The 16,662-nt window shown below is 31.2% G+C and overlaps 2 protein-coding genes across 3 annotated transcripts in view; both read left to right on the top strand.

The window, feature by feature from the left end:
• Positions 1 to 16,662, top strand: part of LOC145329451 (alanine--glyoxylate aminotransferase-like) — a 557,715-nt gene that overhangs the window by 351,966 nt on the left and 189,087 nt on the right. The gene's annotated exons all lie outside the window — the stretch shown is intronic.
• LOC145329449 (gamma-aminobutyric acid receptor subunit beta-like) overlaps positions 1 to 16,662 on the top strand; it is a 79,643-nt gene that overhangs the window by 33,959 nt on the left and 29,022 nt on the right. For both annotated transcript variants that reach the window (XM_080173599.1, XM_080173598.1), the window contains exons 7-10: positions 263 to 363; positions 10,106 to 10,168; positions 11,586 to 11,679; positions 13,855 to 13,966. In XM_080173599.1, the coding sequence (XP_080029725.1) occupies positions 263 to 363; positions 10,106 to 10,168; positions 11,586 to 11,679; positions 13,855 to 13,966 (370 nt within the window). The remainder of the gene's footprint in view (positions 1 to 262; positions 364 to 10,105; positions 10,169 to 11,585; positions 11,680 to 13,854; positions 13,967 to 16,662) is intronic.

Raw genomic sequence — 16,662 nt, 5'->3', positions numbered from 1 at the left:
AGGAGTATGGATAGATAACTCTGGAGAGGTACTGTACGCCACAGATAGTAAAATATATTTATTCTAGGAGTATGGATAGATAACTCTGGAGAGGTACTGTACTCCACAGCTAGTAAAATATATTTATTCTATTAGTATGGATAGATAACTCTGGAGAGGTACTGTACTCCACAGCTAGTAAAATATATTTATTCTAGGAGTATGGATAGATAACTCTGGAGAGGTACTGTACTCCACAGCTAGTAAAATATATTTATTATAGGAGTATGGATAGATAACTCTGGAGAGGTACTGTACGCCATGGCCAGTAAAATTACTTTTATCTGCCAGATGAACTTCAATGCCTTCCCTGTCGACATACAGGTATTGACATTTTAAGTGATATAAAGAGTTAAGACAATGGATGATATTTTGATATGCATCCCCAATGATGACAAACAAAATAACTTATTCTACAGATTAAACTTATCAAATCATTTTTTTTCATTGTTCATAAAAACTTCATTAATATTCATATCATAATAGAATTCGAAACAAGTAATCAAATAATACGAAATAAAAAGCTGTTTTTAATCTTGTTGTTATAGTTTAAAGAAAGAACCAAATGTTACAAACATATAGACTTCAACTACTCTTTTAATTAGATTTTTTGTTTCTTTGTTATGAAATAACTTATAGAGTAGGATTGCTCTACAGAATATTTGTAAAGAATATGTATGTAAAAAGAATGATAAAAAGGAAAGATTGAGGAATAATGCAAGGATGATAAAATAAAAGAGCTGGTGTTTGCAACAATTATCCCTCTGCCAACTTTATATTATTATACATCATCAAAAAACATGTTGGATCAAAATTGATTATTAAGGTAGGCAAATTCCATAGAAAATTGTATTAGGTTATTTGTAAATAAATATTATCAGGTTTCTTAATCTTTTTAACCTGTATACTAAACCTTGGTTATGGGTTGGCTGATACTTGAAGCTAGCATCATGTGGCCATAATTATACAACCTGTATACTAAACCTTGGTTATGAGTTGGCTGATACTTGAAGCTTGCATCCTGTGGCCATAATTATACAACCTGTATACTAAACCTTGGTTATGGGTTGGCTGATACTTGTATCCTATGCCCATAATCATACAACCTGTATACTAAATCTTGGTTATGGGTTGACTGATACTTGAAGCTAGCATCCTGTGACCATAATTATACAACCTATAAACTAAACCTTGTTTATGGGTTGGCTAATACTTGAAGATTGCATCATGTGACCATAATTATACAACCTGTATACTAAACCTTGTTTATGGGTTGGCTGATACTTAAAGCTTGCATCCTGTGACCATAATTATACTACCTGTATACTAAACCTTGTTTATGGTTTGGCTGATACATAAAGCTTGCATCCTGTGACCATAATTATACAACCTGTATACTAAACCTTGGTTATGGTTTGGCTGATACATAAAGCTTGCATCCTGTGACCATAATTATACAACCTGTATACTAAACCTTGGTTATGGGTTGGCTGATACTTGAAGCTTGCATCCTGTGGCCGCCTTTTCTGTCACTCATAGGTGTTATTTCGAACAAATAATTATTAGCAATATATCTCTAAAAAGGTTAGCACGAACCGGTCATGTTTTTCAGGGAAGCTAGTGATATCTAGCAACCTTGTTAGAAGCTAGGGGCGCAATGTCTAGGAAAGAATATTTATTACTTTTGGGAAGATTTTAGTCACTTGATTTAAAATGGCTCATAAACAGATCTAAAGCATTTTTTGCTGCATGATATACGAACAAAAGCAGTATTTCATAATTAATAATTAAGTAGAAGCATTTAACGCCAATCGTCCTACTATATAGTTTTATTACTTTAGAGTATTTTATTAACGAACCTCGTAAAAGTGTCGAACTATGACGTCAGAAAAAAATAACAATTAACCAATGAGAAGCCAGTATTCACTGTAATTGACCAATAGTAAAATATATAGCGGTCTCTCATTGGTTAATTGTTAATTTTTTCTGATGTCATAGTCAGACACTTTTACTGGGTTCTTTATTAATAACAAATGTTAAAAATTGGCTGTTTTTAAATTTTTTTTTTTTAATTTTAGACATAATTTTCAGGTGTCAGCTGTTTTGAAGGAACACTTTCCTCATTTATATGCTCACACATTTAGAATACACGGATAATATCAAATTGGATTCAAGGGATTGGATATTGGACCTAAATTTTACTGGTACCCAAAGTTTTATAATCGAATTATCTTGTGCGTTGAATCAAAAAGCTTGGATACTTTTAAACAATATTGTTTAATAGGTTCAAAATCAGTAGTGTCCAACCAATAATTTTAATCAACAGACGGGGTAATTTTGTTAATAATCATTGATGTATATAATTTTATTTTCCATTGTATTGGCAAGTTTTATTGATTTTCACTAAATAATTGTAATTTTTTCGAAAAATATTTTATTTAATTTAAATTGCATAAATTATTGGAAAAATTATGCTTGACGTCATGGTTTAATTTGTTTTAAAATGTTGTTTTTTAATAGATTTATGTCTATTAGACATTGGCAAAACATTTAATGTATATTTTAAAATAAGTATAAAACAAGGATGAATTGACCAAATTCACCATTGCCTAAACATGTTTAAAATTTTCAGGGCAGCTGGGATTTATTTGTCGTACTTTGTTACAGGAAAATATGGGTTAATAAAAGGATAGAATGTAAGAAAAGGAGAGCAGAAAAAAAGAGGGAGAAGTAGCTACATACGGAAAGAAATTGATACAGATATTATACACAAATTATATGTAAAAATCATCTAATAATAGTAATAATGTAGCAAAGCAATAATATAATTTTAAAATAACACATATATATAATTTAGAAATCCTAAAAAACTCTTAGTGGGAATGTTTTCCAGGGATCATCTCTTTTGGGGGGTTTCCCCTCCCCGCCCACCTACTTGATTACAACATTGAAAACATGAATTTTCCATGGAAATTTAATATCAATTGTTTTTATAAGTTCACGAGATCTTAATAAACACTGGGTTTATATACAACAATTGAATGTTAAAGTAGGTGATTTTTTTAAAATCTTCCTTTACTAATATAATTTTTCACGAAAAATAGTCTATTTCCTTGAATGGTAGAAGATATCTTTAATTTCCGGAAGATGGATAAGCTTATTTCATTTATACACTTTACTTTACATTAAGTTAGAAGCTTTTCTATTGGATGGCCGTGAAGGTTTGTCTGTTTGTCTGTTCCGGTCCTTAATGTTCTATTAACAGTCTATGTTTTTTGAACTGTTTTTGTCAAAATCAAAAATAAGATTTTTATCTATTATAATATATAAAATTATGTGTTCATATTGGATCATTCTTATTTAATTTCATATACTAACACTGGGGTTTAATAATTAAATTACCAACCCTATTTCGTCTAATATTTACAGCTTACCTAAAATTTAAATAGATAACACAAATTATTTTTGAAGCTGTAATCGATCCAGTTTTATTTATTTAATTATCTTTTATCGTTCATTCCCTATCATTTTTTTTGTCCGGTATACATATTATATACTGTATGGTTTTCCCGGGAAAAAAAATTCAATGGATCATAACTATTGAATCTAATTGTTCTTGATACATTTTTCTTTTTAAACATCTCCATAATGTTTATTGATGGATTTTTTGAGTAATTTCTTTATGAAACTTTTGTTGCTAAACTTTTTAAAAAGTTATTTAAAACTTTAATTTAGATTTATTAGTATCAATAGATTTATTCATTTTGTGAACTTTTTAACGAATATGCAAGTAAACAAAACTGAAATTTTTTTTGTCTTTTTGCTTTACGTTCATGTGCTTTCTTTTTAACTTTCTGTTTTATTAAAAACTTAGAACAGCTTCGTTAATGTTGGACGTAATGCACCTGATTTATATTAATTATTTTTTATTTGTCTTTCATAGATTATTTCACCTAATTCAGATTACATTTTATCAAACCTTAACTTTCTCCTTTTTTTAGTCAAGGTAAGGCTTAATTAAACTTAAGGTACTTTAAGTAGATCTTGATTTGTTAGACAAACAAGCAGCTTCAAAGATTTTCAACAAATAATCTTAATCTATAGAAGGGGTAATTGTAATTATCATTATTGGGGAGTTACATCAAATAATCGCCATTTGTCCTATCCCTTAAGATCCCTGCAGAGGCGGCTAATCCCGGTTATGGGACAACAAATAAGGTTAATAACCTATTAGGATTAACCAGCCATAGTGTTTTAATAATACAGCAAATCATCATTAATCATATAGCAAAATTTAACAATCAAATAGGAAGATTTTTCCACAAAAAGCTTGATAATAAGAGACAAAAAAAATCTTAAAGTCGTTTTAAACAATAACGAAAACATAAAAAAATGTAAAAATAGTTTGCAGTTGGGAAAAGGCACCTAACATTAACTAATATATATTTGATGTATGATATCTCAGCTTCTACCAGCAGTATTAACAATTATTATTCAGGCATAGGACAATGGATCAAAATTATGAATTTTCGCTATTTATCTATGTATTATTCTTGTTTACAATTTGATTTCATTATTAAAATTCAGCTGTTTTGAGATCTTACTTTACATATTCACTATAAAACGGTAGGACATCACAAATAATCATTTACATTTGTTGAGTGTTAAAAATATTTAAATCTCCATGTTTAATTTTAATGGACTTACGGACTTTCTGGTAATGTTTATAGAGTTGATATGCTTTCTTAATTTTACCTAACTTTTACAGGCAAAATTTCAAATTGATATGGCAATTCTATCATGTTTAAATTAACGATAATAACGCACGGATGCACTGTGTTCCAGAAAAGCCAAAAAATGACAAAAAATCATAGCGAGTGTATATTTTAAAATTTTGACGAAATTTTATTTAAGTAGTAATAAGTATCCATATATCTTTCAATGTAATGACGAAATTTTGAATATCTCCATCCTGGTTGGCACAGGATGCCAGCAGACCTGGCAGGGTCATACAGGTAAAGAGCAAAAATATTTTGTTTGCCTTAAACTAAGCATTTTAAGTTACCAAATACTAAAATATCCTATACTAGTACATACCAATATGAAATTTAAGTGTTTAAGTCAATTTCAGGGTCCAGGTATGATCCTGCAGGTCCTGATCTCTCAGAAATCTTAAAACAGCTCTTGAGTGCAATTTTTTACCTACAGACTTTAGATTTTAAACATAAGCTTTTCTAACAAGTATGTATGACCTACTGAAACTATATGAAAATCTGCCGCCGTTTTACCACCAATCGCCGCCGCCGAAATTTATTTTTTGAGATTTCCAATCTCAAGTTTACATACAGATGTGCCTATTTCTTATTTATTTTCTGTGTGTAAATGTACGGAGGGAGGGGACAATGGGCTGTTTATTATAATAGTCCCCAAATTCACAAAATAGCGTTTTCTTATTTGTAGGCATAACAATTTGTGGGACTTTTATTGAATTTTGATTGGTTGGTTTATTAGTTGTGTGTCCAAACGTTTCAATCACTAATTGTAATTTAAAGAAGGGCCAATTTTGTGTATTAGCATTGGGAATGTACATTAATTTCTCGGCCATTGTATAATCCCTATAAATCTCTGATATAAGACTTTCATTTTATTTTCAATTTACTTGAAAGGAAGCATTTTCTATCTTAAACAATACAAATTCTACTTGTCTTTTTGAAAGCACCTTTGGAAAAAAATTGCTTAATATAAGTGTGAAGGGAGTAAATAATGCTAATTATATAAGAATATATATTTGAACTAGGAAACCACATAAAATTTGTTAAACTTCTAGCTTTAATGGGTTTAGATGTGGATATAAGTGGGGCATTACCCCCCCCCCCCCCCCAATAAAAAGGTAAAATAGTTCAAATAAGAGCCTAGACATTTAGGGATAATCTTTATTTAAAACTTTTCTTTACTTTTAGTTTAATTGATTATGTGTTGGAAATAAGTAGAAAAATAAATTACTTTTATATCTTAAAAAATTGTTATTTTTTTATAGACCCAGTATCTTTAGGGCTTAAAAAAAACAAACTTCGCATACCTTCGCATGCACAGGGTAAAGTTCTCTGATATTGTACATACATCTAATATCACCATGTAAGAGGATTTGCTTGGACTCTTTTGGTCTTAAAAACGTAAAATTTTCATTAGAAGAAAATTGTCTATTTTACAGAAATCGAGTATGCTAAGTAAACCATCTACAATTACAACAAAAAATGGAGATTTGACTTCTTTTAAAGGCTAAACGTATAAATTATTACATACTGGTTCCAAAAATATATAATACTTAAAAATAGCTTTAAAAATAAGGGGTCCACATTGATTTGAAATGTAGTTTAGTTGACCTTAAAAATAGTTGTTTACAATGATGAAAAGGAACTTAATTCCATACCTCTGGTATAATTACATGTAAAATTCTTATTTTTCATAGTAAAGAGCTAATTCTTTCGGCTTTATTTCCCAAAACTTGTGTATATTACTAAACAATTGTTTAAAAGTGTATTTTATAAAATGTAAAAAACGATTTTTTGTCACTCGTGGAACATAGTGGGATGTACGGACGGATCTACCCTAATGCTAATAGAAAAGCTTCGCCTTTAGCAAACGCATATACTTGAGAGTTATTTAATTATTTATAAACCTATAAATGAAACTGTTTATTAAGGATTACATAATTATTTTGTACTATAATAGAAAGCACAACAATAAATATAATAGATGTGTAAAAACCTTGTGGTGTACACTGTGGTGGTGTACACTGTACCAAGATCAATTAGGACATATATAGATGTATAACTCTATAGCACAAATTACAAATCAGATTATATAGGTTTTTAAAGTTTTGGGTTAGGTTATTCAAGTTGGAATAAAATTTAATCCACTCCAAAAACGAAGCTAAAGTTTAGTCTATATGTGTAGAAAAATTACTATTTCTAAGCTCAGTTGCTTAAACAATAATTTGATATCAAAGTTTAGCTCATGTATCTTACCTTTTTTGTAGCGAAACTATTCTATGATTAGTTGTGTTTGTATCTACCCTAATTAAGAAGCGTGCAACGCCCCAATCTGACCAGTGAATATGTATTAAATGGGATTTGATGAGCTAAACATGGTTGCTTGTTCCTGAACGGCCTTTTGGTGCTTTGAGAATAAAATAACTTATGTTTATAAGGTTCACTTTTGCTACAAATGTTCGATAACATAAGACACAAACGCTCTTGCTTCTTTGCAAAGACTGCTTTAATTTTCTTAATTTAAAGGCATAGCCACAAATATATAGCCTTTGATTTTATAGAATAAGGTTGATCTTTTAGGTTGATTTGAGACTTTGTTATCCTTAGTAAAAATAAATGTATAGTAAAGTATATAAATAAAAGTCAACATTTCCCCTTTAAGAAAAGATAAATAACTGTGGCAGAGAAAAACAATGCTTCATCCTGAGACCTTTTAAGGAAAGGCAATCTATAATACAAAGTATAATGATGTCTGTCCGTCCGTCCGTCTGCCTGTCTGTCTGTCTGTCTGTCTGTCCGTCTGTCTGTCGCCTCGGGAAGGTTTATAACTATTTTGAAGGAGGGTACCACTACCCTCCCAAGAGAAATCGCAATAGATCAAAAAAAAATTCGAATAGATAGGTAGCGTATTATCTTTTTAAGTCAAACATTTAAAGTGCCACAAGAGGCCTCTAGGGGCGAAGCTGCTAGTTGATTTAAAAAGTAATATCAATAATTTTGGTAAGATTTTTAATTTTTATCTAAATGGTTTTTCAGCTGAGTTATTTGTATTATTTAGCTTCCAATGTTAGCATATCTTCTTACTTAGTCTTTCTTATTTCGGAAAAGATTAGGGGAAAAAAGGAACGAACAGAACTTATAAGCTAAGCTAACCTAGATAATAAATTAGGCTTATTAACTGCTAAAGATTTAATTTGATAAAGATTGTCATAATATTTATGATGCTATATTTAATATTCCAAATATTCTGGATATGTGCGAGCATAGAGCACAATGATGCTGTCTAAAATGGTGCAAAAAATGAGGACAAATTTCAAATTGATTTGACGGGGCTGTTTATTTACGTCACAAGTGAGGGGAAAGAAAGGGGAAGGAGGAAAGGAGGAAAGAAACCCCCTAGAAAAGAGATGGGGGTATGACGTCACACGCCAAAACAATTTGAAATTTGTCCCCATTTTTTGCACCATTTTAGACAGCATCGGGCACAATTTAAAATTTCTGACTCCATTTTGTGGACAAAGAAGGTAGAAATTTTGTTCTGTGGTCATTATATTGACAGAAGAATTTGCAAATATATTCCCGTATGTGGATTATTACAAAAATGCGTTACATGATTTTTTAGTACTTAAACGAAAATGTATGAATTACAGTATTTAAATCATTTAAATCTGTCTGTCTGTCTGTCTGTTTGTTTGTAGCGAAGGATCTCGCAAACCACTGAACCGATCGGGTTCTCCTTTACAAGGTAGCTTCTCATAGGGCACGGGAAGGTTTAAAACTATTTTCTTGGGGGATGGGAGGCTAGGGGCAAAGCCGCTAGTATATATATATTAGAATACATAAATTATCGTTTCAAATACGATACAGTTTTTTAGAGCGTTTTTGTAGTAGATGTTTGTAAAATGTAAAATGTGCCGGTGGCCCATTCTTACAATATATAATACAGGCAGGGAGGGGACATTGGGCTGTAAATTAAATTGGTGCCCACGTTATCTTATTGTTGAAAAACTTGCTGAAAAACTTTAGGTGCTTTTTTACTTGGTTGGTCCAAAAATAAAAGTATTTAACTTATCAACCAACTATCTCAATTAGCAAAAGGGGTAGTTTGGTTTATCATTATTTGTGATGTTTTTTTTGTCTTATCCCGAAGATCCATGTAAAATTAAAGATATGGAATCAGTTTTAGAATTTGCTCTACATACTGTTTACTCCCTGTTAAAAAAAAAGCTATAATATCAACGAAAGTAACTAGATAAAATGTAATTAAAAATCGTTAAGTCAATTTAAAATATTAAACTTCATATCGACAAATTGTTACCAGTTTTTACTTGGGTTGACAAAATTTTAACAGTTATCAAGAAATAATCAATATCTTAGGAATTTTTTTCGTCTGTTCCTCCATCCCTGAGATAACCACACACACACACACAAACATACACACACACACACACACACACACACACACACACACACACACACACACACACACACACACACACACACACACACACACACACACACACACACACATACACATGGACAAACCTAAAATGTTAGACAACAAGGCGTATGGTTTCTTTCCAAACAATATTTCTTTCTTTTTACAAGATGCGAGGTGATTGTACTTCAGGGTTGGGGGAAAAAAATGACGATTTCCTTCAAAGTCCCTTGTTAAGCACAACCTCTGCACACCACCTATATTTCAAAATTAATGAAAACAAGGGGGTTTAGGCATGTTCGTGGTAAAAATCTGTTAAAGCAGACTTTTAAAAACATGTATGTAACCCCTGCAGGTGCCTATTTCTGCAGAGCTCTCCTATTTCTTACCTAACCTAATCTAACATAAGATGTTACAGCTGAAACTGTCTATAAACCTGTTTTTTTTATGCTCTTAGTAACCAACCTTATTTTGTACCATTCAGGGACTTGTTAAATATACTAGTACACAAAGTTTACAAAAACGTTCTCAAATTTGTTAGTTAAAAAACTTTGGGTACTAATTAAATCTTGATCGGTTGGTAGGTAATGTCCAAACTTTTCAACCATTAAATTTTTTTTTGAATCATCATTGGGAATGTACATCAATTTCTCGTCCAATGTCTAATCCCTAAGAACCCTGGTGCCTTCAAAAGTATAATGAAATATTGTTGTAACATTTCTAGTCTGGTCGTTTTTTACCACAACACACTTAAACAGAATTAATTAATGATACAAACAGAACTTATTAAAGACAAAAAGTTATATAAATTGCTATATACATACCAAAAATATTAAAGGAAATTATAATTTTGTAGGTTTGTCATTTTCGAGTTGGCAGTTTTAACTACCCGTACAAGAAAATCACTTTTATAAACGAGGTAACATTTTTTCAAATCACAGTTACTTTATAACTATGGAATCTGCCTGTATGTCATTTTGCCACCAGTTTTATCAGGGCTCGTCATCCGTGCCTCAGCCGCGCATAAGCCTCAAATGTTAACCCGCTTTTTATGACAAAAAATGTTTTCGGAAAGATTGATTGGTACAAATTTACAATAATTTAAGTGGCTTACACGCGGCTGACGAGCCATGGTTTTTATTGGGCGATTTACTAGAAATAACTGCCAAAAAAGAAAAAAATTGCCTTATTCAATAAGTTTCAGACATAAACACAAATTTAAAATTTCGGGTATTGTCCCGTTCGTGGCAACTCCCCTTAAGTGGCGATACGTCGTATTTTTAAAATGGCTTGTAAATAGGTTATTTTAGGTTAGGTTAGGTTATATTGGGTTAGGTGATTGCACCGCAGGGGCTAGAAATAGGAGAATAGCTACTGTAAAAATACGAAGAATCGCCCCTTAAGGAGCGTTGCCACGAAAGAGACTATACCCAAAATTTCTATTGTAGCACAGAACTCAGGTTGTTCATTATCCAGCTAATATCATATTATAGCTACGTTACTTATTGGCGTATATGATTGTTATTTGTTTTCTTTTAATTGATTTCTGTGGTTTTAGTCGGTTTGAATCTTGTAGTGATAACTAAATTCGGTTTATTTATTAAAGAAAGAAATGGTTTTACGTCATAACATAATTTGTTTTTAAAATGTTAATTTTTAATGAATTTATGTCTTTTTGAAATTGACAAAGCATTTAATGCACATTTGAATACAAAAATATATATTTCCGTATTTTCGTACATGTACATTGTATTTGTATCGTATGTGTCATAAAAATAAATTTTATAAGTCTAGTCATAAAATCATAATTGTTCTTTTGAATTTTATTTATACTATGCATATGTTACGCACGACCTTATATCTCTTGACCTTTATTTGCAATGTATCTTTCTGCCTTTGCCTGTTTTTAATTGATTAATCCAGTTACTTTGCGCTTTTTTAAATGAATTTTATAAAAAGTTTTCCAAAATTCTTGCATCAAAGAAATAATTTTTCGCCAACTTTTTACACTTTTAAAACTTATAAACGGAAAAGAAAAATTTTGAGTCTATTAAATATTAGAGTATATAGATTGTGAATTATTCTTCTTGCCATAAAATTTTAACATTAGTTTTTGTTTAACCGAAAATGTTTTCCTAGTCCATGGATAGAGACAGTTTCAGTTATTTAGTTATAGTCAAATCATTATTTTGAATTTTGTAATTTTTATATGAAATCTAACTTTTTAAATAATAATTTTCTTTGTCAATCTATGCATAAAAAATGTTCTACCTATGCTGTTTTATTTTCTAATCTGTAGAAAATCTGTTTATTGAATGTGTTGTCTAATATTTCAGGGAATCCCACGTGCTGAAGACATAAAATCAGTTCTGGACTATCAAGTTGAATTTAATCCCCTGCCCAAGGCTAAGTCTAGCTACATTGCTCTAGGTAATAAATCATTTTTATACGGTGTACGAATAAACATTTCTGTAGTTTGCTGTTGCGGCTAAGCCCCCTAGAGGCCTCTAGGGGCACTCGAATGGAGGGTTAAAGTTGACATTTTTATTTTAAAAATAAAAAGTAACAAATTATTTTTATGGGGGTTATTTTTTCTAAGGGCGATTTCTAATGGTAGGGTGGTGGTACATCCACCCAAAATAGCTATAAACCTACCTAGGATTAATGAAAAGGTACACTGTAAATGAGAACTATATTCGTTCAGCGGTTTAAAAAAAAATAATTTAAGCTTATTTTTGGTTAGGTTAAGTAAAGGTTAGAAGAGTCTAAATAAATAGAAAAGTAGAGTTAGAATGTCTATAGGGGCTAGAAATTACTTACATTGATAAAAATATCTGAATATCCTTACCCTGCCGTGATTATATGCTTGAATATTTAATTTCCTATCTTAACCATCCACAACTTAAATTGCGGCAAATTTCATTTTAGTATGATTTAAGCGTGGATATCTAATGAGTAAAGGCCTATATAGCTAATATATCAAATTTGATATAAGATCAAAATACTTGTATAGCTAAGACACAGTAAGGAACTAAAGGGCATGTAATAGGATGAACATGCAGGTGGTTTCTCACAAAGTGCATGTCGAGCACAGAACCCCCTCTCCACCTATTTTTATAAAAGATATATCACAATAAGGTTAGGTTATTTTTCTACGTCTTACCCCTATTATGAGCCATAACTGGTACCAGGACCCTGCGGATCTACCAAGTACCCCAATATAACCTAACCTAACCGATCCTAAGTAACACATTTTGGATAGAATATGGGGGGGAGGGTCATTTGTGCTCAACAGACACATTGAAGGAAAACACCAAATGCTGTAAAGCAGGGATAAGGGATGGGAAACGTAAGAAAATATTATTCCAGGCCTATTTTCCAACTAGGCCTAAAAAACTAGTTTCGGGATGACGCAGTAGTTAGATTTGAAAACTATGAACAATGATGAAATAGCTATTATATGAATGCAAAGAAAAAAAGTATAGAATAGAATTCAGGTAGTTGATTTCACCAATCATAAAATATAATAAAAACTTTTCAAAGAACCAATATGTTAGTGGCTTTAAGTAGAATCCCGTTATTACTTCGCCAACCCCCCCCCCCCCCCCCCATTTAAAAAAAAAGTTTTTTTTGAGATGGTTAAATCTGATTTATTTTCAAACATTTTAAGGGGGGATCTACTTCATCCCAAAATTTGTATTTAGAAATAAACACCGCTTTAGCCCCCCAGCTTTAATAAATAAATTAAGTAGATTTGAATAAGTACATGGGTAACATTCTATCAACTAATTGTTCCATAGCATACATATAAATTAAGAATTTTTAAAAAAATTTATTTTACGTTAAATATTAACAGAAAAGTTCAATTAAGTGTGCAATAATTTTTACCAAAATTAATGAAAATTTTTTTTTAACAAAACACAGTACACTTTTATTTACATATTGAACTAGTTTTGTATTTGTAATCATTTAGGTGGGTTATCAATTCCACATGAAATGTAACTTTTAAATTGTCTAAAGACAATGAGTTTTTCACATTGTTCTAAAGTATAAAATGTTGAATCCTACTCAGTCTTCAAAAAACGATCTCTCAATTTATGTTTTGCTATATGGACATTTATTAATGTGTAGATTTAATAATAAGTTGATGTGATTGAACGTCATATATATTGTTGTCCTTCTAAGAAACTTTCCATTGTTGTCTTTCTCATAGCAGAAATTTATGTTTGCTTGAATTAATTTAGCCAATAATGAACTGGGGGACGCGTTTGTTATTAATAATTGGTTAATGCTAAAAGCAAATTTCAGGCTATTGGATAGTAGCCTACAGCCAATAATGAACTGGCGAAAATGAGTTGATTTTATAGGCAAAAAAGAAAAGTTGCCCCATCACTTTAAAAAGGAGGCTGAGACCTAATTTTCGGTCAGGTTTCCCATCCCTTATCCCTGCTGTAAAGCAACATATTACAATCATCTTATACACATTCCTTCATTTATTCAGCTGCCAAAAGCTTCTTAATTGCTACTGCTGCATTTTGTAAAAAGAAATGTGTTGATGGCTTGCAGTTGAACATTTTTGATAGCTGATTTTTTGTTGTTATTTAGGTATGAACTACAGTGCGGCTGGCTTCGAACTTGTGTTGACACGGAAAATGAGTTTCTACATCATCACCTACTATCTACCTTCAGGATTATTCGTTGTTGTCAGCTGGATCAGGTCAGTAACGACGGACAGACACGGTTTCTTACAGAGAAGCTTCGCTACTTTTGAAAAATTTCGCCCCAGTTACCATTTTGGGTTTAGTATTTTGCACAAGACTATAAACAAAAATATTTTTCCGATATTATAATGAAATTTGTATATAAAACTTATACAGTAAACACAGATGGGGAGTAAAAAAGTCATACATCACTTATTTTATGAGCATAATATAATTTTATTTTACGACTTTCATAAAAAAAAGTACATATTGTTGTGGATAAAGCTCTTCAGTTTTCCATTTATTTATCTTTAAAGAATACTAGCGGTTACACCAAGTAGGGCTGAAAACCTGATATCCCTTAAAATTTTTGACCAATAAAATAAGTTGTTTAGGGGATCTTATCGAACATTTACACATATGTAAAGCCATATAATATAATACTTTCCTCTCGTGAATAAGTAATCAGAATTTTTAAAAATGTTTTCAAATTTATGTACTATAAATCATACTAGCGTCTACGTATCTAGCGTCTAGAGGCTCTGTATTTAAAAGGGAAAGACGGGGCTAAAACATCTTATACCACCCCAAGACTTAAATCTAAAACCATCAAGGGACCTATTTTAAGTTTACCTAAAACAGAGAATCTAATCAGTTTATTTGTATTTGAGATCTTAAGCTTCAGACAAAATACCGGTACTATGCACTTTACATAATCGGATGAAAATTTTAAACTGATTTTTGTTAACAAATTTAAAATTTCCCAAAATAAACAAAATTTAATTATTTTCTAAAATTAGTATTTTGTATAAAATTAAACAAATTTGAACCCTTTGGCATATTATATTTTTTTCTTTAAACAGTTTGTGTTCGTTCGTCCACTAATCATGAAGGTTGAAATCCAAGTACTTACATGAAGATCTCTGTAACGAAAGTCCCGGCCTTCGTTTCTTGGGGGTAACAAAACTGGTTTTATTTTGATATTTGCAGAAAGATGTCTATAATACGATGCGATAAATAACTATTTAAGATTTTTTAAAATAACTGTTAACCCTTCCCCTTGATTTCTGAGCAAAAATGTTATGTAATATCACATACCTTTAATGTTCTATCACTTCTGTAAATCATAACAATCTCAAATTCTTACTAAACCGTATCTTTCCATTTATCCAGAGCTGGATCTTTAAATCATTTCAATGGTGCTATCACAGCGGCGCATTTTACGGGGTGATTAAGCGCACCATTGAAATGATTTAAATATCCAGCTCAGGGAGGATACTTGTTGGCTTAGAAACTTTGGATACTTTTACATTCATATCTCCATTCCATTGTCTTAAATATATACGTTTCTCTCTATCTCTCTCTCTCTCTCTCACTCTATCACTCTCTCTCTCCATCTCTCTCTCTCTCTATCTATCTCTCTCTCTCTCTCTCTCTCTCTCTCTCTCTCTCTCTCTCTCTCTCTCTCTCTCTCTCTCTCTCTCTCTCTCTCTCTCTCTCTCTCTCAATCTCTCTCTCTCTCTCTCTCTCCCTCTCTCTCTCTCTCAATATTTTATTGCGAATATGACAAACTTTTAGAATTGACAATTTGCGGCAAAACGGGCACACTGTAATTGCAACAATTGAAATTGAAATAAACAGAATTGCCAAAATGAATGAACAATAAATTAACTCAATGTTACAAACTTATGCAATTTCTTATTTAACGAGAGAATTACATAAGGAACTAAAGTTTGGGTTTAGTTCCGAAGCTATGTACTCTATAATTCACTTTTTTCGTCCGTTAGTCCGTAGCGATATGGGGGAAATGTGATTTTCCTGTGTCAGTTAGGAACAATTTTGAAAGCATAGTAACTTTATAATCATTACCAAAAGTCTATGTATCCATTTTAGAGGATTAAAGAAGATAAAATAAATTTTGTTTCTTTTCACAACCTTTGTTATTGTGCAAAATTAATTAAACAAATTAAAGCCAAATTTGAATGATGGTTAATCAGTTTAATGAAAGATAAGTTGGCAAAGTAAAATTTGAGAAGGTTGTCTTGGCAAACATTTGTATTACTAAACATAAACCTTATTTCCAGGGCTCGGCAGACGTTGTCTTAATCAGTTTCTTTTCTTTAATCAAGCTACTGCCAAAGGTACCCATCAAAATCAGTCTAAAGAACATTTAGCTTTAAAATCCGCGGCCACAGTCATAAACTAGACAATTGACAGTAAATCAATCTAAATTCAATTTGTTGAAAAGTTTGGTTGTAACAAACCAATCAAAATTTGATAAAGTAACTAAAAATTTTGACCCAATGAAAAAGATAAAGTGGTTATAAAACTTTGGGTACCACTATAATTTATAATCGATTTTTCACTTTCTCAATCCTGTTCATCTTTTTACTATCTGAAGGTGCCGAGCCCTGCTTATCTGCTTCAATTAAGAGTTTCTGTAATTAGAAATTTGTTAGGAACAATGGAAACAAACTTTTCCAAACAAATCAATTTATTTCTTTTCCTCGTGTTATCTTTTATTTCACTTCTTTCCAGCATCGCAGCTACTCTAGAAATACTGTAAATATGTAAGTCTGACTTAATCTACAATAAGGGATAAATATTGTGCTTTATTTATTTATTATGATATGGGAGGGGAGATTGGACTGTAAATTACACTGGTACTCAATGTTTTATAACCACGTTTTTATTGGTTGGATTCTTAATGATT

Source organism: Acartia tonsa, chromosome 10, assembly GCF_053477335.1.
Source record: "Acartia tonsa isolate MP-2025a chromosome 10, ASM5347733v1, whole genome shotgun sequence".
Lineage (NCBI taxonomy): Eukaryota > Metazoa > Arthropoda > Copepoda > Calanoida > Acartiidae > Acartia > Acartia tonsa.
Note: the sequence above shows the minus strand (reverse complement) of the source record. Positions and strands in the feature narration are given on the sequence as shown.